The sequence below is a fragment of the Sciurus vulgaris genome (assembly GCF_902686455.1).
Source record: "Sciurus vulgaris genome assembly, chromosome: 3".
Lineage (NCBI taxonomy): Eukaryota > Metazoa > Chordata > Mammalia > Rodentia > Sciuridae > Sciurus > Sciurus vulgaris.
The window spans coordinates 99,392,277-99,416,871 of NC_136463.1; the positions used below are offsets into that span (position 1 = coordinate 99,392,277).

Consider the following 24,595-nt stretch of genomic DNA (forward strand, 5'->3'; position numbering starts at 1 on the left):
CAAAATTTACATAGTGGATAACTGTATGATTACATAGCATGATTAATATAACCCATAAAAACAAGTAAGTATGTATGGAATTTTTTAGTTTAATCCCAAAAAACTCAGTAGCACAGGTCCCTAAATGTCTATGCAGTTTCTATTTAGAAGAGATGACACAAACACAGGACAGCTGTAGTGCTTATAGCAGAAAAAATAAGAAAATTAATAAAGCCAACTGCAAACACATTTTATTTATATTTTCCAAGTCTATTAATTCATTCAATCATATTTACTAAGCAGGTAAAAGCAGCATGCTAGATGTTGAGGATAAAATGGTAAACAAGACAGATATGGTCCCTTCCATCATGAAAATGGAAAGAGAGAAAAATATCAAGCAAACAAACAAATCCCAAGTCTCATAAAATGATACTACAGAGCAGGTAAAAAGGTACTGAAGCAGAAGGTTTATTTGAGGATAAGTGCCCAGGCAAGGCCTCTCTGAGAAAGTGAAATTTAGCTAGAATCTCAGAAGTGGAAAGGAGAAAACAAGGAAGAGCAAAGGATGTGGAAAGGGGGCATGCCTAAGCATTGTTGGCAAAGGGACCAGCAAGTAGTTATAAGACCTGAGGCAGGAAAGAGCTTGATGTTTCAGACTGAGTAAACAAGGCAGTGCTGCAACAGCAGATTAATGAGATGATAGAATTAGGAGATGCGGTTACAGATTCAGACAGGGCCCAGATCGTGTGGGCCACAGCACACCCTTGTGTGTTATCTGGACTTATATATGCAATGAGAAGCATATATTAGAAAAACTAGAGTTTTTCTAATCAGAGGCTATTTAATCAAGGCTATGAATACTAGCAAATGAATACAGACACTAAGCTTTTCTTTCCAACAACAGAGGGTTTATTAAGGACTTACTATGTGCTGACATTGTGTATCTGAGTTTGTCCTAGTTTGTCAAGTCTGCCTTTACATCACCAGTGCTAGCACAGCACTGGCTCTTAATATATAAGCTCTTAATAATACTTAGGGAGGAAATTAATAATGGAAACAGGGCTTGAAAAGAGTTGGAAAAAAATTAGTCTAGGGATTTAAATAAAATCTATAAATATATAGTTTTGGATTTGGTACATGTAAGTTTTACCAAAATGTGTGTGTGTACATTACAAGAAATACAATAAAACTACATTTTTTAGAAAGATAAAAGGATGAAATGGACACGTGCACCTTCATAAGAAGGATCCTGACTCAGCTCCTGCCTCCCACTGCAGCTACCTCTATGGGCAGACAGCTCAAGACAGCAATGGGGCCATCATGCTTCTTAACACCATAGCCTAGAGTGAACATGCACTAAGTCCTTTAGTGGATGGAACAATGTGCTCAAAGGAGGACAGGAGACCAAATGTGACCCCCAAGGCTACAAGCAAGCATGAAGCATTCCTTAAGTAAGGAGGCTTAAGTGGAAGGAAAGAGCAGAGAGGATCTTCCTTGTGGCTTTATAGATACCGAATATAGTATGTTAGAGACTGAGAAATGTGCATATGGTACAGTAACAGAAGTGAACATATTTTCATTGACTAAAACCTTAATAAAAGCACAAAAGCTTTCTCAAATAAACAAATATTGAGAATGAAAGTAGAATCAAAATATCTTTCATTTCCTAAACATAATTTTTCCAAGCTATGGAGATTAACCATGAAGACACTCAACACCTAAAAACAGCAGATTGGCGTGTTCTAAAGTCACATAAACACATTCAATTATGATGTCAGAAATGAGTGTAACACTTACAAAAGCAAAATTATAAAAGACCCTCCCTTACTCTCTAGTCAGAGCTCTTTTATATAATAGTATGTTCTGTATCCATGTAGGGACATATTTTTCTTTATTCTTTTCCTTTTCCATTCTATTCATTAAAAGCAAAGATTTTTTTCTCTTGTTAAAAGGGTAGTGAACAGCTAGTTGTCTTTTAAAACACAGTTATCAGATTTCAAAGAGTAATGTATGGGAGATCTACCATAGAAGTCTTAAAGGCATAAAGTCTGTTAGAAATAATGTATGCACGTGAACCATTACATGGGAAGGAGGTTGTACAGAATCTTACATGTGTTATTTTATTTTTAAAATAAGCTACAAAGGATATTTAAAACAAACACTTTAAATTGCACTGCAAGGCTTAGCTGCTTGGAAGTAGTGGCTTCACACTATTGCTACTAACTACACAAACGTTTTTTAATTAGTAGATTGGGATGAGAAAAACTATGAACTTCAGAACAAGAAAACATTTTCCCCCCACTAATGAGCTATTTTACTTCATCAGAGCAAGGACAAATGAATACAAAGAAAAGTAAAAGAAGATGAAGTCATCATTTAGGGAGCATGGGGACAGTTTTACATTCTTGTTTGGCAATAAAGAATTTATAAAAGTGTGCTTGTGTGCACATGTATGTGTGAGAGAGAAGAATGAGAAAAAGAAAGGACAGTGAGACAGAGACTGACCAAACTGCAGTTTGGTTGCAGGATTATTCTATTTCTGTAAGGTTGAAATCAGCAACATTTTCAACATAAAAGTCCAGATGGCTAAACAGAACGATCAGAAGAGACTTGACTAAGATAAAATATTTTGAGGGAAGTCTAAAGGGCCATACAAATCTAGAAAGCTAGTGTGTGCTGGTCAGACAGGACAGCAAGATTGATATGAAAACAAACCAAAAGAAAATCCCACAACAAGGCACTATAGGATAGGGAACCTGGTTGGCTGAGCAAGAGATGGGGAATCTCTCAGCCAATTCTCATAAATGGAGCAGTCATATGTTGGTGAGATTATGGGATGCTACATTGCACCTAATGACAAAATTATTTATACAGTGTCAGAACATCATCCAAACCCCAAGAAGTGCACACAGCTGGTAATGATATAAGGCTAGTGAGCTGGGTAGTAATGGAATGCTGCCCCTAGCCAAGTTCAAAAACCAAGTAGAGAACTTCACAGTATACTAGTTTGAAGATAACTGGGGAATGGCAGGTATTGAGCATCCTAGACAGAGAATGTTACTTGTGTATTCATCAGTCTACCCTAAAGTAAGCATTATATGTACTTCCTTATTTGTATTTTAAGGAAAAGCCCCCAAAGATGAAAATTCAAATGACCTGTAACTTTTAAAGCTGAAAACTACAGGGAAATATGCTGATGAAAAATGAGAACATCACAGATTTACAGAACTAGAAAGGCTTTCATCCTCCAGACTCCAGCAATATTCAAGAACTATAATATTTCTCAAGACCAGGAGAAGTACCACACTCACTAATAGTAAAATCTAATAATATACTTTTAATCAAGAGATACTTGGGTTTAAATTCATTAGTTCATTTTTCCTTCTTTGGGTGGGAATTAAGATAGAAGAGTGGTTTAGGGCACAGGCTTACAAAGAACAAACTGTATATGGCCTTTGCAGGTAGCCAGACTTTGAGCTCAAACCACACATCCATCACCAACTAGCTGTGTAACACCATGATTCTGGAAGTCTTGATTTTCTTCTCTGTACTATGAAAATAATAATATCTAGCTTTCAGGACCATAGAATGCCTTCCATGAGGTAATATTCAATATATTACCTATTATTATTTAATACCATTAAATTTTATTGTGCTTACTATAGAGATAAAAAAAAATGATGTCCTACATAAGCCTTAACACTACCTCACCTACCTACAAATTATTTTTTAAATTTTTTTTAGTTGTCGATGGACCATTATTTTGTTATTTATATGTGGTCTTGAGAATAGAACCCAGTGCCTCACACAAGTGCTCTAACCACTGAGCAACAACCTCAGCACCCCCTACAAATTCTGAAAACATTTTTTATTTTTATATCCCAACTATGATACAAAACTAATAAAAATGTGTTTTCATGGTAAAATAGTCTAAAATTATTCAGAAAGATATATTTTAATTAAAGTCTTATAGCAGTAGTTATAATTTACAATTATAATATTAAATTATTAAGTAAGTTAATTTTTTATCAAGAGGCAAAAATTCAAAACAAGATATAACTATCAAGGAAGGGAAAATTTAAATTACTAATTTTGGTTTTGTTTTTTGGTGTTGAAAATGAAACCCAGTAACTTGTGCATGCTAGGCAAGTGCTCTCAAACTGAGCTAAATCCCCAGACTTAATTTACTAATTTTAAGTGAGAACTGTTTGAGAAACCACCACCTTCCTTTTAATTTCAACCATATCCACTAGTTTACCCATATTCATGAGTTAGTTATAAAAAAAAGCACATATAAGTAATTCATACCATTCATTTTCCCAGCACTACATTCAATATTTCACAGTGAATAGGTCATTCAAGGGGAAAAAAAAAAATAAAAGAATCTGATTAGCAAAATACCTCAGTCATGGTACCACTAAGGAAAACAGCAAATCATAACAGAAGTATAAACAATAAATATCACTTTAAGCTTTAATTTCACTTTATGCATTACTTATCTGCTTGAACTTATACTTGATTTATTTTCTATCCACTATTTGCTTTCCCCCTCCATGGACATTAAGAAAAGCTTATGTGGAGGAAGTAATGAAACAGAAAATATAAAAAAGAAGACACTGGACCTCACAAAACTCAAGTTTGGGAAGAGGGACAGTGGCACAGGGATGGTAAACCAACACAGCCTAAAGACCTGACCCTTGCCTTACTGAAGTTTAATGATTACAGATCCATTTAGATGCTCTATTTCATGTGGAGTGAGGGTTTCAAAGATATGATTTTCTAAGAAATTGTTCATTTTGTCTAACTTTATGTATTAGCACAAAAGGATTCGGAGCATTTCTCATTTTTATTATCTGTCCTATATCTGTAGTTATATTCTTTTCTTTCTTCCAAAAATTCTTTAAAAAAAATCAATCATGCCTGAGATCGATGCATTTTGTGATTTCAAAATAACTACTTCTGAGTTTGTTCAATTCCATTATATATTTGCTTTCAATTTCACTATTTTTCTCTCTATTCCTTATTGTTTCCTTCCCATTACTACTGCTAGATCAACTAACAAGGGCTCTTTCCTGGGCCACAAGTTTTGGAGGATCCTGTATATTCCACATAAAAAAAATACTAATAATAAATTATTAAAGATGATATGGATTTGTCATTCTGGATGCAGCACATATTATGATATGCAATATTTTCAGTATGATTCAATTCTATTTTTCAACAGGCATGATGACTTCTTTGAATTTAGAGTTATATTTCCTGATGAAGGATGAGGATCATTCATGGAGGGCTGCTACCAGCCTACTGCATACATGGCAGAGCAGCTGTTCCCTGAGCCAAAGAACTGCAGATAAAGCAACAAGAAGCAACCAGGGTCAAGGAAAGGTCCAAGGAGCATATGTAGGGCACTGACTGCTTCTATTACACTCTTCCCCCGGCAATTATTTTTATGTATACTTTCTTTTGCTGATTTGTTCCTATACCTCTCTTTCTTCATACCAAGGACAACACAAAACAACACTGTTCTACATCTTTTTTTCACTCAATATGTCTTGAAGAGTCTTCTAGAAAATGATAGAGAAAGATTTTTTAGATAGGTGTAAGAAGTTTTGGTGTGCTATTAGGGTAATGACCATGGATAAAAATTATGTACTACATATTTCAATAAACAAGAAATAAGTGATTCTAAATGCTTTCATCCTAAAGAAATGACCAATGTCTGGGGAGATAAGAATGTTTAACCTGACTTAAACATTACACAATGTATACATGTCTCAAAGCATCATATGGTTCCCTATTAGTATGTAGAATTTTTACTTTATCATCAGTTAAATAAAAACAAAACACGATAGTAATGAAAGAAAAATACACAAAACCATAATTACACTCAGAGATTTCAGTACTTCTCTCTATATTAAAGGAAGAGAGACAAAGTTGTTTTGTGAAGAATTTTCAGATGTTTTAGAGGCAAGGTTCTTCAAGTGACTTGATAGTGATATTATGCAAATCTAGGCCACCTCTTTCCAGTCTTTTGTCAGCCATTAGAGGCACTCCTGATGTTTTGTTCTCATTCTTGAACTTCAAAATTACAGACATCACAACTGTAGTCAAATGGAGGAAAGAGGAGGTGACTCTCCCCTTTTAAAAGCAAAATTAAAAAGAAAAAGAAAAGTCCAGAGATCATCCATCCACTTAACACTAATTTGCCATAACATGGGGCCTGACCAACCCTAGTGCAAGAAACACTGGGGAAATTTACCTAAAGACAATGAGATCATCATAACCAACTGAGGTCAATCAGGCTTCCTTCCCAAGGACTGGATACTTATCCACCCCAAAGAAAACTGGCATTCTATTAACAAGAAAGAAAAACTGTTAAGTGGACAATGACCTGTATCTTCCACAATACCTCAGGCAGAACAAAATATTATAGGCATCACAGAGTGGAAAAAAAATTTTTTTAAATAACAGTGACTCTTCTTGTTCAGTAGAGATATTGCAGAAAGAAAAATGAATGAAATATTCTTGATGCCTAGTCTAAGGTACATTCTAAGAAAGTAAAAAAGCTTCATCCTTATATAAATGATTCATACATTTCAGAACACAAATTTAAGGTCTTTCCTCAAGCCCCATCTTCAGAAACCTTCTGTGCATTTTGTAAGTTTCCAAAAAGCAGTGCTTCAATATAACCTAAGAATTGCAATAATTACCAACTAACAAATAACTTGTTTGAGACAAATAACTTGTTGAGTTTTTGTAATCTAGAATCAGATTGAATAGTTCTAATGTGAATCACGATGTATTATTTTAGTTGTCAAGACAAAATGAAATCAAAATGATTGCTTAGTCTGATCATTTATTCTCTTAGTAGTAAAATACTTCCTAGATAACTTATAAAAATTAACTACATGTACAGAAGCTGAGAAAAATAACGAACAAACTTACATTTAAGGGCTTTCTCATCAGACGCATTCTTATTAGTTAAGAGCAATTTTGCATAGTAAATAATATTGGTGCTTAACTATTTTACCTTTAGGAATTTTGGGGATTTTATTTACCAAATGCACAAAAAGAATAAGTAATGGAAAGCAAATACTTTTTGAGTATTTAAAAGTTTTCACTGCAATCAGATTTATCTGGCATAACAAAAAGTCATTCCTGAACTTTTTGAAGATAGAGTAAGCATAATTTTTAAGTTAGTTTTAAGTTTTCAATCTGCTATTTTTCCAAAAGTATTCAAAAAGTTGTTTGGTAAAGAATAGATGAGTTATCTTTGGTCAAGTAGAACTGTAAGTTAAACTAGTGAGGTATGTATTTGGGTGAAGTCTGATTAGATTAATACAATTAACTGAGCAGATTAAATGGCTGACTTTGAAAGATGGCAGATACCACTGTTAAGTAATGAGGTTACAGCTTTCAGAGAATAAAACTTTACACAATGATCTTTCAGGAATCCACCTCCCACATAAGACTGCTTCAATGAGTATTGAGATATTATCCTCAAATGCTTCAGTCTTCCAAGAAGGCATGAAAGCCACATGCACAGAAGTGTTTGTGAGCTACCCATGTAAAGATGTCTGTGATACAATAATTTAATTCTGCAGTACTGAATAATCAAAATGAAATCAAACAACAGATAGAGAAAAGGTTCATTTCAATGTTCAAATCACAGTAGCAATTGGTTATTTCCAAGAGTAATGTCAAACAAAAATGTGCCATCACTCTACAAATTACTTGACCTTGAGTAATATGATACAATTGATACTGCAAGAATACAATTAAATAAGATGTGAAAGCAACTATAAAGTCAGATTTTCACACAGTAAGTCTTACCATTATCTTTACAACTTTTATATCAACACATTCATTAAAATTTCTCACACTATTAGTGAATCCACAGTATTCACTCAGTGATATCAGGACATTAAATTATGTAACCTACATTTTAGATTAGAAAAACACAAAATCCTCAATATGCCTTAAAACTGCATTTTATCTTTAACATTCCAAGTAGCGTGACTTGAAAACTCACTGTTATTCTGACAATCTGAACTCTCAGAGACAATGCATGGTTTTCATTCTTAAAGTGGGTTATTCTCTGAATCCACCAAATTACTATTAAGAACAGCAACTTATATGTAAATTACAAGCTGCTATCTTTCTTGTGTTTAGTTCACTTTACATGCAGCAGATGGGTATGGCTGCTGGAACCAAGGTATACACTGCAGGTTTCAACATGCCCTTCATCTAACAAACAACCTGTCTCTAACTTCATCACTACCAGTGTGACATTGCTCTCTACTACCTGAAACAACTCAATTCTACACAGTGGGGCCAAGAATGGAAAGATTATCACATCTGTAAACCAGTCAGATAGTCTTTTACTATTTAACATTAGGGAGAGACATGGGAGTGCATAAGAACAGAGAATAAGAAGGGAGAGATGTTTAAGGGGATTCCTTTCTTCCTTCTTTTACCCCTACAAATGTAACATCTTTTCTGTATGTCTTATAACCCTCTTTCTAATAGGTCTTCCTACTTCCCATTTTTTAACAAATCAGAATTCAGAATTGAGGTCTGTACTACAAAATCTACACAACCATTAAGACTAAGTCACACATTACCAGTTGAATAAATCCACCTTCAGTTTGTCATAGACAAAATCAATTTATCCATCTTTCATACTCACCGTGCACATGCGTATCTATGTCAATCTTAATAGTCTTTAAAACTCTGGTCACACCCATCTTTTCAACCCTGTCCCCTACTTCAGAACAGATATAATGAACTAAACTAAAACTGTATACTCACTTAAAAAAGCATTGGAGGTTAGGGAACAAAAACAAACAATAGTAAAAACCAACACGCTCAAGATCAACACTCGCACATCCACATATACACAATAAAATCAAAAGATAAAAGAACTGTAGGTTCTAAATAAAGTCACTTTCCTAAAAACCAGGTGTTCTGAGAGTGTAAGGTTACTCCACTGCTTCTGCCTCTAAAGAAGTATCAACTGTAGTCATAATAACCAAATATAAAGTTGAAGAAATTTTCAAAGATGCTTATAGAGAAACAACACCCTGATAACAAGTACATTAAAAACAAGCTGAAGATGCCTCCTGAGATCTGATTACCTATAATGCTCACTGATGGGAACGTTCTGAGAGAAGTACAAAGCTGCTGTCCGTGCTCTCCAATGCCATTTCTTTGCAGGAAGGGTATAAAGGACACAGCTCTCTAGCTCTTCTTGGAGCAGATCTACTAGCTGTTTATGGGAGCCTCCATAGAACGCCTCAATGATGAGTATACTCATTGGCCCGTTCAAACCTTCAGAATCAAAACACACAAAAATATTTTTTCAGATATATATGAAAATTTTTTATTAAAATTTTAAAATTTTTATTAAAATGTTTAAATTTTATTCTCAAAAAGAAAATACAAATAATTTAGTCACATGTAATTTTTTTAAATACACGTCCTAAACTGGGCACAGTGGTGCAGGTTTGTAATCCTGACTAATTGGAGTGCTGAGGCAAAAGGATTGCAAGTTTGAGACAAACCTCAAGGACTCAGTGAGACCCTATCTCAAAACAAAGCAAAACAGGACTAGAGATGTACTCAGTGGTAGAGCATACCTGGGTTCAATCCCCAATACTGCAAAACATAAAAGTAAAAATAAGTAAATATATGTGTGTATGTGCATACACACAGACATATACTTAACTTACATAAATTAAAAATAAAAACAGACATCTTGACCGGGCGCAGTGTCACACACCTGTAATCCAGTGACTCGGGAAGATGAGGCAGGAGGATCCCTAATTCAAACCCAGCCTCAGCAACTTAGCAAGGCCCTAAGCACCTCAGTGAGACCCTGTCTCTAATAAAATATAAAAAAAGGACTGTAGATGTGGTTCGGTGGTTAAACGCCCCTGGGTTCAATCCTTGGTAACAATCAATCAATAAAAGATATCTCAGAGGCTAAGAACATAGATCAATGTAAGAGTGCTTGCCCAGCATGCACAAAGCCCTGGGTTCGATCCCCAGCACCATCAAAAAAAGAAAGAGAAAAGAAATTCTACCTTTCTAAAAAGCATTAAGGCTTAAATTTTTGGAATCAATATTTTTATCTTAAAAAACTGTCTATTTTTTACTTGTTTTCGTTATGCCCTCAGATTATTTTCTACCATGACCCTAAAGGCTTTGTGTCCCATCCCAAGAACACAAAAGACCTCTCCTTCTGTGATCACTCACTCCCTAATTGTTTGAGCTGTGAGCCTGACTCAGTGATCTAAGAACCTACTTGACCTGGAGCCCTTGTCTTACAGTCACTGAACAGATCTTCTAATAAAGATTTCCACTCTAAGAGCCCTTCATTGGAAGGTCCTTTCCAATTTAGCAATTTTTCAGAATCTGTAACTTTCATATTAATCTATCTTTAAATTCACCAGCTATCACCGCCCCTAAAGAATCCATATTTTAAAGAAAGTCATTCATATTTGAACCTCACTTTTCTAGTATTTAAAACTTAAGAATATGATTTGTTGAGACACTACATATACCTTGATCACTTCCCCAATATTGTCAGTATCCCACCCCTGATGGAATAAAAAAATTTGAGTAAAGCTATGTGTGTGTGAACCACCAAAATTTCTACAAACTTCTTTACACAAGAAACCCTCCTAAGAAGGATAAAGTAGCAAATATGGGTTTATTAAAGAAATGATAAAATTTCATCACTGAGAATTTGGCTACCAATTTTTCATTTTAATAATATGATTTTTGTTAATGTGCTCAGTGAAATAAAAATATCTGTGTGAATGTAAAACTTTTATATACATTTCAAATTATATGCTATTTCCTGTAAGACAAAAGGGAGAAACATCATTTTGTGCCTGAATATTATATTGCTTAAAAAATATTCCAGATGTTTGAATTTTCTTTTATGAGTGAAGTAAATATCACTCATTAAATAGCATATTGCTTTTTTAAATAATGTTGTTCTGTAAAAATTATTAGTCTCAATGACTCAAAAATGATTTTTACTAATAAAATTATATTGCACTCAGTCAAGGTGTCTACTTAAATTATATTTCAAAGGAAAAAGATCCAGATGGTTCTGAGAAATGACTGAACTGAAAAAGAAAGCTATTTTTCTTGTTATGTGAATCTCCCAATGAGCACTTGAGTGTGTGTGTGTGTGTGCGCGCACATATACACACGTGCATGCACATGTGTGTTTATTTCACTTCTATGAAAAGTAAGAAAGACTATTTGCCAGAAAAGATGTAAGTTTGAACTTCAGTTCCGTCACTTTCTAGCTGGATGACCTTGGACAAGTTACCTAACTTTGTAGGTCTCAGTCTCATCTTCTCTAAAATGGGTAACAGTACTAACCTCAGAGATGTGTTGTAGAGATAAAATAATGAATGCTTTCAAATAAAAATAAGGTATTCAGCCACACCTTTTTTCAGTATAAATCACTCTTCCTAATCTTCATTTGCAGACCCTTATCCACCAGGGATAGATGGGAAAGGTGAATGTACACATGCATTTGAAATACAGGAGGTATTACCCTTTTCTCATCAGTCACCTGCATTCCAAATATGAATTTGAGATCACCACAGGTTCTATGGGTAAGAGGTAAACTCAGACTGAGCTATGCAAAGCTTAATTTTTTTCAAGCCTGCTGGCAGTTTCTGCTTTAATAATGCAATGCTCAATGAGTTCTCAAACACTGTTCCAAGTTCAACCAAGTGGTAGGCATTAATCCTTCAAATGATGGAAACTTCTAGAAAGTAACTGAGGGAAGAATGAAAGGGAATTTTGAAAAATTAGTCAGAAACTTCAAGAAAGACAGACTAAAGGCAGTTAAACGTTGCTTACTATATCACATCACAGATATCTATTATCTAGCTTTATTTCCTCCAACCTAATCAAGCTAAAGTATATATACTCTGTATATCCTTAAAAGGTCTCTAAAGGGCTCTTATACAAATGACCTGAGATATTATTTCCCCAAGTGATGGAATGAGATATAAACCTCTCTAAAGAACACTTTACTCATATAACCTCAAAGAAAGCAACATCAGTATTAGGGGGAGAAAAACTGCTTTCTGATTCTTCATCACTCTGCTCTTTCCATGATTAATCTACAGTATGTATTGCGCCATATATTTATTTTACAGATGTTTCTTATGGGTGTGAATCACAACTTATCTGCAAATCATCAGCCACTGTGGAGGCAGTATGTGTAGGTGCTGCTATAGATTCAAGACTCTCAGTAAGCAGAATTGAACACCAAGCACGTGGGAGGTCACAAAATATAAAAGGGGAAAAAAAGATTATAACTGTAGTAGATTTCCAACCCTTTAATAGCTCAACATGAAGAGTGGAATGTACAGGTTTGAACTAGCATTTACTTGTGCATTTTTCTAGTGGCCGATGGGCGTGCCTGCATTTGGGGTATTTTTCTAAGGAGAGTAACTATGTCCTACCATCTCTGAAAACTATACTTAGTGGCTTTGATTCATGGAAATGTGTTCTGCTTGTTTTGTGGAGACAGACGTATCCTGGCAGTTCCCCACTTACTTCTATTGCAACTTCTGAGGCAAGAAGAAAATATGTTCCTCCCTGTACTCTTCTTGAAGCACAACCTGGAACAAAGATGATTCCCATTAGAAACAAACAAAAGGGGAAAAACTGATTTTTAAATAATATTCAAACCAAATGTCGTTATGGCACATTAAGGAGTGGTTCAAATACTTTTACTGTGCCTGAGTTTTGTTTTAGAAAATACTGGCTGAAGCAAATAGTCATAAGGTTGAAAAAAAAAACAATATCCACTTTGCTATTTCAGTAAGAATTTGCTAAAATGCAACAGAAGTACAATATTTGCCCATTTTAGCAAAACTCAGATAAAACTGCAGGTGGTCACTCAGACACTACATAAGTTCACAAGCACACAAGGGAAGACAAACATTTCTGGACCACTAGCACTGGCTAAAGGAGAGAGTGCTCAGAAGCAGAAAGACTAAAACCTTCAGATTAAAAGTGCCAATACCAAAGCAAGGACAGGGTCTCCTTGATGTCCAGAAGTGTGCCCAGCTGTCTACCAAAAGATGGCAGTGAGCCTACACAGATACAAATGTCTCACATAGGTGCCTGAGTTTATGAACCTGTTCTTTAACAAGTTGTCACAAGTATTACCACAGACCTTAAACCCTGAAACATTTAAGTGAGTAAGTTATAGAATCAGAGGTGTGAGGGATGTGACATTTTAAAAGGAAAAACCAGACCAAGGGGGAAAAAGAAAAAAAAAAAAATGCACACTTCTTATATTGGAGAACAAATACCAAACACTGACTGTATGACACTAAGAATATCCCATGACATTAAGAGAAGGGTTTATGGCCATTCCATTCTTGCTCCTTAAAAAAGCAGGTAAAATATTTCAGAAAAAATTCAGCGACTTCTAAGTTTTTCTGCTTAAACAAGTAAGCTTCACTTTAAGTTAAAAAAATAAAATAAAACTCATTTCTTCAGCAAATTTTGTTCCCCAGTGACACCAGATGAATGAAAATCTACTATACTATTAAAGCTTTATGAAAGTTTAACTCATTATCAATACTATGATTTAATGATACATGGTTTAATGCTAAACATTAAATCTGGCAATATAATATGAGTCAAACTTATACCTAGAACAGGAATTTTATACCATGTCAAATGCTATTTAAGATCATCAAAGGACAAAATAATCTATTTAAGAATACTCTGACTTCCCAAAAATTTATGTTTATAATTAAAATGGGATACAAAGTGAAAAATCAAAATCATAATAGCATTTCATAAAAACATTGACAAAAATGAAAAAGTGCCATTAGAATCATCTCAATTAAAAACTAATATTGCATTAAGATAAAGAACAAAAGTTGCCTGAAACCAATGCTGTGAATATTTTTAAATTTTTATTAAAACTTTTTGTCATTGTACCTGCATTTATTTTAGGCTTGACCCAATTTCTTTATTCCCTGAGCCATGATCATTTTCAAGGTGAACTACATTTTTGTCTACCTCTTCTATCAGTTACAACTGCCGTAGTAGTTGAAAAAATGTTTAACAGATAGAGACAGGAAATTTGCAGTATGTCATTGGTTTACTGAAAAAGATGTGCTAAATATAAATGCCTCATGTTGTTTTTTTTTTAAAAAAAAAAAAGCCAAATCACTAGAAATCCACAATTAGTCCTCAACTCAGGTACCTATACTGTTAAAATAATTTTCCAATCTAATACCCTGAAATAATTTTAAAACAGGGGAATTGTTGTATTAATATATTCCATAGACACCTTACTGCTATTAGTTGTAGGAAGGTACAGTTTCAGTGATAATGGTTTTAACAGTTTTAATCCCACACACATGAGAAATTGATTCCACAGATTACAAATAGCTTGATGTCTGAAAACTCTGATCAATTACTGAAAATACATTTTATATTTACCTGTATTCACTATTTGGAAAATTAAGCCTGGCAGAGCAAAGAGCTTTGTTTTAACACTAAATGGTTTAAGCTGGGGAAAGTAAAATGTGGGCAGGCTTTCCCCATAGGTCATCAGAGGTTTACCTGGTATTTTCTTATTTACCCTTTCTACCCCTTCCCTTCTGCACCTCCACCCACTTACTCCAACACATCTAAGTTCTATTTAAAAAGTAACCAATAACTAAGCAGGGTAAATAGGGCAGTGCTGAGAAAAGTTAGTATTACCTTCAAGCCCACTCACTTTATTTTAATGATTCATCAGGGAAACCCCATTTGTTAAAATATACCTGATATCTCATTATATAGCAAAAAATAAGCATGAAAAGATTTCTTCTTTGAAACATGTCACCAGTGTTTACCCTAATACAACCTATTAAGGTTCAGTATGAAGTAATAATACATTCTGCTAAAAATTTCCCTGAAAGTAAGAAGTACATTCAATTATCATATGAAAAAAGACATATAAATTCTAATAAAAAATTGTTTTTTGCAAATCCTTCTATAAAAATCAAGACTAAATTCATCCTAAACTCTACCACCTCCATATAATCTCTGTAACTGAAATATAATCTGACATCAAATATAGAATAATAATCTTACAAACTAAAATGATATGCATTGATGATGTTCTACATAAAATTAAAGGAAGTTTGGTTAATAGTATGAATCCATTTTCTGAGCCTTAGTTTGAATTGCAGAAAATGCTTAATGGAAACTGATCATTCTTACAATATTTGATTAGCATACTTACTCTCTATTACTTCCATACTATACTACCATATGTACTTGAACAGACATACAATCTTAGGTACAAGTTTTAAAAGACACAGCAAATTACAATTTAATACCACTAAGATGCTATGGATATTCTATTTTTCTCAACTCTGATTTTTTTTTTCCTATTATGGAACTAAGAACTAAGGATTTATACATCAAAATCAAGTTTGGTAGGAATATGCCATACAGTTTGTGAGACAATTTAAAGCTATTTTTAACGTGTTTTTCCAATTATACAAATTGTAAGGCTCTCTTGAGTACATATTTTTTGCAAAGTTACAATTTTACGGGCATATATGACTATTTAATGTTCTCTAACAAATATGTTTATTCTTTATTGATTTGGGAGTTAGCTTTTTGCTGAAAAACTATCAGTCTATTATTTCATGACTTAAATTAATACGAAGTATTAGTTACAACACTCAAGTTTCAAATGCAAATCCAACAAACACTGAGTACTTACCATTTACCATCATTCAGTCCTCCTCAAATATTCATAATTTTCACAAATAACTAGATGTGACATAGCAAAAATTCATTTCTTCACATTCTTGTAAAGTTATATTCCAAATTATATAGCAAATTATGAGACTTGGGAGGGGTTTAGTGGTTTAATTTCACTGACAAATAAAATACCAACCTTTTCAACTTCACTGCTATTAATTTCATGACTAACTTCACGCTATAAAAGTCACCATGAATTAGTTCTATTGAATACTAAAAATATTTCAATTTGCTGACATTTTAAAATGTGGTAGCATATTTATGAATCAATAGAATATTTTACACCAGAAAACCATAGCATCACTCAGTTAAACTATTACATTATCCTTTTAACTACCATACAATCTGGCTTCCACCACACCATTCTCCAAAAGCCAACTACAAATAATCTTTCTAAATGGAAATCTGATCATGAAATGACATGTTCAAAAATCTTCAATGTCTCCATCACCTAAGGATAATATGCAAGGCCCGCTACTTGGCAGTTAAGACTCATTTTCAGACCTTCCTTCTCCTCACTACAGTCACATTTGCCCTTCTCCCACTTCAATCCCTCTTCCCCCATGTCCCCAGACTACATCACAGCAATACCAAATACCCAGGCTTGTGCAATTATTTTACTCTCCTACGACTTCACACAATTCTCTCTCTTCTGTCAGCCTTCTCTGTGTCCGCCTGATGAACTTTTGATCAAATTTCTGTTCATGAATCACTATTTCTAAAAAGTCTTTCCCCGAACTTCTCTTAAACACAACTTCCTCTCTACTCTGTACGGTATTATTATACTTGTTTCACTCTATGTCCACATCCTGCTTCCCCATGGGGCTGTGAAAATCTGGAGGATGAGGACCAAGCCATTACTTGCCCGAGGGCCAGCCCAGGGCAAATAGTGGACGTCACTAGGTTTTTGTGGAGCAGACTGAAAATCAGGAGAAAACAGGAAGCTGATTTCTTCTGCCTTAAGTAACACTGCTTTCACCTAACACAGATTCTGAGCAAGTAAGTGTAAGGCAGCACTATACCTGCTACTAAAGATTTCCCATTACTCCTGAGGTCTAAATAATATCAAGCAGCAAGTATATCTGAACACATTCTATTATGTTCTCTTTTCAAATATCGATTCTTATTTTTATTAGTCACAGTAATCAAGATTTATGGAAAATAATGAATTTTTTTCATGTGGATGTGCTTTATTTTAACCTACTGCTATAGTAGAAGCAATGATGATTGAAGAGAAACAACATAAGCAACTCAATTCTAGGTCAATGTGAGTTTCATGACCAAAGAGAATATCTGTAAGATTCATGAACTTTGAAAATCACCTGTAGTTTTTTATTCTATTCGATCTATTATCATCCTACTTTAATTCTAGAAGTGGGATAAGAAGCTAGTTCCCTCACCACCAATCTGGATATCCAATTCCACATTGGTAATTAAGCTTTTATTTAAGGGGGAAGAAAAATGCACTTTTAAATATTTTCTGCAAACAAATATTCATTTTATAAATGTTTGAAAAGATGAATAATGCACTTGCTTTCTCAAGATGGTATTTTGCCATTGCCTTCCAACTTCTTGAAATGGGTTGTAAACTAGCTCAATGGGGAAAAAAATTGGGGTTTCTGACCCATTCAGATATAGGTATTCAACAAGAGAAGGCAAAGTATATCTCAAAAATCATAGAGGCAAAAAATACCATGGTTCAACTCCTTTTCTTTTACAAAAGAAGAGAGGAAAGACTATCAGTATCACAGAGTAAATAAAAGAGTAAGAACTTTAAACCAGGTTTTAGAAACCCAGACTCATACCTCATCCCATTATTCTTCATTGCAGACAGATGACAAGACATAAATTCCTCCATTTTTCTAGTCTTTGAGTTTTAATACTAAATATAAATGCTTGGCAAGTATTCTTATACAAATACTATACGGAGGTGTATATGCTTATGGAATATAAATATTATTATAAAATAATAAATGTTAACCACATATAGTATTTAATAAAACCTTCCAATAGATCATAAATTTGGGACCTCAGCAATCTAAATTGCAGAAAACTGTGTATCATACATTTAGGAAGGTAAAGGTCAAGTTTTGGTTCTAATCCCTAGTGTTCACTCCCAGAAGTTCTGTATACTCATCACTCCTTCTAAGCCACAACTTTATGCTTACCCTCCAGTTCCAGACAGACATAACTGACCTATGGACTAGTATTAGAAAAAAATATATCCAAGATTCATACACCAAGAGAGGTTTGCAGAAGGCCCAAGAACTTCAGTATTATTAACCACTAATAATTCTTATTACTACCACTAATTACTATTTAAGCTCATAGATAAAACTTGAGGCACAGATTCTATCAGCATGTAAATATAACAGATGCCATCTAACTGTATTCAAAATGTCACACCTCAGTCCATGGAAAACAGTTTGGCCAACAGCCCTGCTGAGGGTTTTAGAAATTATGTCTCTTGCCATTGGAAAACATCTTTGCTAATGTGACTGGACTCTATAAACAAATTTAACTCAAGGACAGTCAAGTCTATGACCTGGAAGGGAACAACTGGTTTAATTACTAAATTGACATTTTTTATTAGACAGAAGCATTATCTTTCTACCCAACATTGGCTTCTATGCCAAACTTTAAGTCTGACTCAGTTTGTGCAGGGTAATTATAAATATACACACCAAATGAGGTTATATAAGATGATTAACAGATTCTTAACTATACTAGTGCTAGTCAGCCTCACTCAAACATCTTTTAAGAACTTAATCCATATTAACTAAATAAAAAGCAGTTGATAAATTTCCCTCTCCAAGTGGGAGGCACATATCACATTTTCAGTTAATTTGAAAACAGAATAGCAATGTTGCTGTAACACAAAAACATTCTCCATGTCCTATTTGAAGTGCAGCAACCCAAGCAAACATGGGTGGCATTCCTTGATGAGCTGAAATAAATGTCACCAAGTATAAAGTTCTGGATTCACTCACTTCCAATGAAAAATGAAAAGGACATAATTACACAATTCAATCTGATTTATCAGTGAGGAAAAGCAACTTATGAAAATGCAAAAATCTCAGCAGCTCAGGAGGCAAAGGAATATCAGGTAAACACTTGAGAGAAGAAAGAGAAATTTTCACCAAGGACTAATGGGCTAGAAGTAGATAAACTTAAATGTATTGATGGTAGACACATTTAACATTTTTAATATTCATTTTATATCAGTGGAAAACACCCAGTGGTAAGGTTTTTCAAACAGCATTAAGAAGTATGAGGTGAAGTCAGTATTCAAATCTGTCCTTTAAGATCCAAATCAATAAAACTATGTTTTAAATCTGTATTGATTAAAATATTTAGTGATACCTCTCTAATCGCCAAGGTTCTACATGAACACAGAAATTTATGATAATTAGGATTAGTTAAAAGTACATTCTCTTCTATTTATTTTCTGTGGCAGTGTTTTTACTGTCACCATATTTTTTCAATCTTCTGATCTGCAAATGGTGTAAGATATCTGCTGATAGGTTAAGAAACCAACACCAGACAAACTGGAGGATGTCCAGAGATCTTTAATGTTAAGTTTTAAAAAGCTCGGGAACTCAGTTTAAATCAGAGCTGAGTAAACCTGAGACTAATACATGCAGTAATGATAGCTGTACCACTATTTTTAAGTATCACAAGAGGCATATTATTAACTACCCACTATTATAAGAAAAAGAATCAGTCTTTAATAATAGATTGAATTTTAAGGTCCTGAACATATTTAGAACTGAAACTGATGAATAAAGAAAAAGTATACACAACTGTGTCAAATTTCTACAAGGTCTACTCTTCTCCAAAGTTTCTGCAGGGGAAACACAGGCTTGCCTCTATCATTTGACAAATATTTTCACTGAATAAAAGATAAGTACCAATAGCTCAATGCTTCCTGATTGGAGCAAGCACTATGACTTTAATCTATTTAGTGTCCTTGTTTGTCACTATTATCTCTTTATCAACTGGTTTTTCAAGGAGACATTCCAATGATATAAATATTTTGTCTAATGAAGCAAAGACCCTAAAGCATAGAATATTCCTTGCAAACTACTCAAAGTTATACTTGCATGCTCACCGTCTCTTAGAAAGTAATTTCCAACTTTGGCAATGAAGTTCATAAAAGCAAGGTTACTTAGGAGTTAGTTAACCTATAATACCCCCTTGCGCCTCTGTCCAGCATGTAAGTATGTATGTATATTTACCATATGTGCAAACATTTAAGTCTTCCTAGACTAATTAACATTCATAGTTAACAGAGAGTTTGTAATATAAACTCCTAAAGCTTGGTACACAATATCCTATATTTTCTATAGTAGTTGCATAATTGATCTCAGAACAATTGAAGTAATCTGCTCTTCTTCTGTCATTCCTCTTGCTCAATACTCTAACAACACTTTCCCTACCTTGTTTCTAAACTTTATTTCTAAGAATTAAATTTAACACATCAGATAAACTCCTTTACATTTTCAAAGTGTATGACAGTTGGAGCACGTTATGTTACCAGAACACTTGAATGTTACAAGAGAGCAATGGCAGGTGATGGCCAAAGTTCTGTATCTGGGAAGAAGATGAAAATAGTCTGTGAATTAAAAAATACCGACTGAAGATTGATACTTACTCTAGTTACACAAGAGGTTAGCTTTGCTTTGTCATATTAAAATGTCCTGGGGCTGGGGTTGTGGCTCAGTGGTAGTGCACTCACCTAGCAAGCATGAGACCCTGGGTTCAATCCTTAGCACCACATAAAAATAAAATAAAGGTATTGTGTCCACCTACAACTAAAAAATATTTTCAAGATGGTCTCTTCTCATAGACATAGATTTTTCCTATTTTTATGTACATGCAACATATACATGGATATTCAATAAACATTAACCAATGGCAACTCAGACTTAGTAGAAAGTGTTTTTAAATGGAACCAGCAAAATCTAGTATATTATAATCCAAATAACATGTTTCACTTTCAAATAATAACATTCTGCAATGTTTTTCTTCAATACAATCATTGCATCGCATTACATTTTTATAACAACTATACTGTAACTTACAAATCTAGAAGATTCCTACTAGATTCCTAGAAGTGTACAAATAATAATTAACACAAAAACATTAATGAAAATATGAAATATATAAATGCAAAATTTTGAGGTAAATTTATTTTACCTATTTAAAGATGTACTAACAATATATCTATTAATAAATAACTTTTCATATTTGAAAGTAAGCATAAACTTCACTGAAAAAAAAAAAAGAAATTCTAATCTTGGGAAATCACCATGTGGCATTTTTAAACTTTATTACCACTTTGGTGATTCTCTGTCCCAGAGCAGATCACCTCCAACATTAATACTCTGACCTTCTAGAAAACTGACAGATAAAGTTTATAGTGAGAAAAAAAATGAGTTTTTATGGTTCTCCAAAAGGGAATTCTTATGACACTAAAAGCCATATAATAATATTGATTTCATAACCAACTTTTTACTGCCAAATTACAGACTTAAGATTTTTAGAAAAATATCAGAGTAGATTCACCATAAAATACAATAAAAAAAAAAAAAAGTCTGAACTCATCTGAATCAGTCCAGAATAGCTTTGCAAACTTTAAATCAGATCTTCCAGAAGTGTTGAGTATCCCAAGACCTTTTTATTTTTTGGAGTAAATGACCCTACTCCTGATATTCTATCAAAAACTAATTCACTTACAGCTTTTACCTTCTTTTTTTGCAGTGCTGGGGTTCGAACCCAGGGCCCTGTGCTTGCAAGGCAAGCACTCTACCAACTGAGCTATCTCCCCAGCCCCAGCTTTTACCTTTCTAATCAAATCATTTCTATGTCTGTTTCTTATTTCCTTCCATTCTAAAGACAAATGTATAACATATAGAAACAGGGATTATTTCCTTGTAAAATCACCTTTAAAAATCAATTAGAATATTCAAAATATTCCATTCTCATAAATGAAAATAAGTTGCTTAGTGAAATGACAGTCTTCCATTTCACTGCCTTAAAAATTAAGCTGGCATGGATAATAAAAGTGTTTTCTGACTGGATATGCTTAGCATTCAAATATTTTTAAAACAAATACTAATCCATAATTAGATTTCATGGGTGCAATCTATAGAAAATAGAATTTGTTTTTATTTTCTGGGAGCAATCTTAATGATATGCAACCATAAAACATATAACAGCAATACCATGGCTTGCATAAACCTATAAAAAACCTGAGAAGGAATGTTTCTTGTCCTTTTTAGCCTAATCTTTGCTTACTATACCTACTATGTGTTTGCCCACTGTTATTTCAGGTGTTGGGGGATAAATGAGGCAATGAAGCAAATGGTCCTCTTATCACAAGCAATGTCTTTTTAATTAGAGCAAAAAAGGAATCATCAAATAAATATATGTCAAACAGAAGTACCTTTGAAGAAAAATAATGCAGGGTTATAGAGGATAGCGACCACTGAGGGCTGGGGTGAGGTGGTATTTTATATGGGGCTGTCAGACAACATCTGAATAATGATGATACAACATCTAAACATAAACTATCTTAAAGAGAGGGAGGGGCTATGCAGATCTGCAGCTAAAGTCACCCAAGCAGCAGGGACAGCAAGATCCTGAGAGAATGTACCCCACATATGCAAAGAGTAGGAAGTCTGTATAAATGTAAAGCATAAACAAATTTGCTTTATTCAACAAAAACTTATCAAATGATTATATTTTAAAACTCACACTAAATGCTATGTGATATTAAGAAGATTCAAAGATAGTCTCTGACCTTACACCCTCATATAATTATTGAGTAATAAATGTTCTAAGACATTTGAGTTGTCTCAACTGACTAATGGTAAGTTCTACTTCAAGAAGGTGAACTAAGAGCCAGACAATGCAGAGTTGAGAAAATGTAACATGCCCTCAGCTCACTCAACAGCCATTCAACCCTTTATTCCTTTTGTTTTCCTTCAGAATTCAGGTTAAAACAGTTGATCTCTCAGGTTCAAGGACCAAAAACATGTTCCACAATTTGCCAAAATGATGTAGATAAAAGGAGGGCTCACAATTGGAAAGTACCCTCTATTGGGAGTAAGACACTGCTGAACACTAAGCAAATCACAACACCACAGAGCTTAAAGCCAACCCACTAAGGCCTCTGGAATCAGGTCTTTCTCCCAAGGCCTTCTGGCTCCCAACCCCACTCCCTCATTACCTTCAACCTGAATTACATATCTGCCTTCTAAGTGCTTTCCCTACTTATAGTAATATTAACCTGTTTTCCATTCTTCCTCAGAAACTTACAGGTATTTAAATATCAGTCTTCTATACAAAAACCTATGATTTTTATGTGAAATAAAGAAAAAAACATTTAACAAGAAATATGATCCTTATAGTTTGGTTCCAAGCTCCATTCTAGCTTCAATTTCCTGTCATTCCACCAAACATAGCATTACCCCATACATAATAGACTCCTCATCAATTTTTCAAATATTCCATGCACATTCCCACCTGCACATGCCGCTGCTGCTGTTCCTTCTTTCTCAACACTTTTGCCTTCACCACCTGTCAAATTCTTACTTGTAGTTCAAGACCCCATGTAAATTCCAACTCATCTATGAAGTAGTCAATCACTCACCTATATTCAAGTTACTCAGAAGCACTTATTTATACTTTCTCTATAATTCCTACACATTGCTTTTACCCCAATTAGAGAAATTACCATGAAAACTCTTATATTATAATTGAACATATATATATATATTATATATATATGTCTTCCCAGCCAGATTTCAATTCCTTAGCAGCAAAGTTCACATGCAATTGTATATATTCATAACCCAGCAAAAAGTGCTATGAACAAGAGGCATTCAATTATATATTCTGAATCCTTATCAATAGGCTACAATAATTCCTTACCTTATGAGGGAAAAATTTTAAAATGAGGTATTCCTGAATTGAAAACTGCAGCACCATCACATAGTAACTTGTTCAAGCATTATTTACAGTATTCAAGGAAGTCCTAAAACATTGCTAATACCATTAAATAAAAAGATTAACGCAGCAAAACTAAAAAATAAAACACAAAGTATGAGTACTTACTAGGCAGCATAAAACAAACAAAGATAAATGGGGAAATACAAGGAACAAAGTTACCTACATCAGGAAGCACTGCCAAGAGATACTAAAACAATTCACTTAGCAAATATTTACAAACTGCCTACTATATGTTGAATACCACACTGATCACTGAGAATAGAAAAGTGAAGTAGCAAGAGAAGGTTGAAATTTTACATACAATACTCTCAAGAGCATAGTGTTAGTCTATAAATTATTACTTCCAAAAGTATGACCAAAATATTACTTTAAGGGCCAAAGACAACTATGAATACCCAACTTCAAATCTAGGAAACTATCTTGCCTAAATTATGATTATGTAGGAACTATACTCCTGGACTGCTTCTGAATATTAAAAAGACTTCCTTTATTCACAGTAAGCATAAACTGATCAGTTGGAAAATTTGAGTTCCAGGCACTTAAATACATTTCCTGGTTTGAGATAAGTTCTATCCATGCACAGGTTATTTTATTAATTAAGGCACCAACTGCCATGCCAACATGAATGAAAAGGGAAGAATTTATTCAAATAGTGCTACATAGGGGATGTTGTATAGGAGAGAGTAGGTAGTTGTTCATTTTGTCCCCTGAGGCCAAAATAACAAACAGCATGGAAATATAACAAAGAATTTCAGTTAGACACTAGAGGAGTTGT

At 33.9% G+C, this 24,595-nt stretch overlaps 1 protein-coding gene across 15 annotated transcripts in view; it reads right to left on the minus strand.

The window, feature by feature from the left end:
* Positions 1-24,595, minus strand: part of GTDC1 (glycosyltransferase like domain containing 1) — a 536,746-nt gene that overhangs the window by 412,421 nt on the left and 99,730 nt on the right. For 11 of the 15 annotated variants that reach the window (XR_013763076.1, XM_079135660.1, XM_079135653.1 and 8 more), the window contains exons 3-5: positions 16,670-16,723; positions 12,574-12,638; positions 9,117-9,309 (exon numbers count right to left, since the gene is read on the minus strand). The exons of 3 other annotated variants lie outside the window; for them this stretch is intronic. Coding sequence is in view for 10 of the 12 variants with exons in the window: in XM_079135660.1 (XP_078991786.1) it covers positions 9,117-9,309; positions 12,574-12,638; positions 16,670-16,723 (312 nt within the window). In the remaining 2 variants the exon portion in view is untranslated. Of the gene's footprint in view, positions 1-9,116; positions 9,310-11,557; positions 11,785-12,573; positions 12,639-16,669; positions 16,724-24,595 lie in introns of all 15 variants that reach the window. One more of the 15 variants, XM_079135661.1, reaches the window with a different exon arrangement.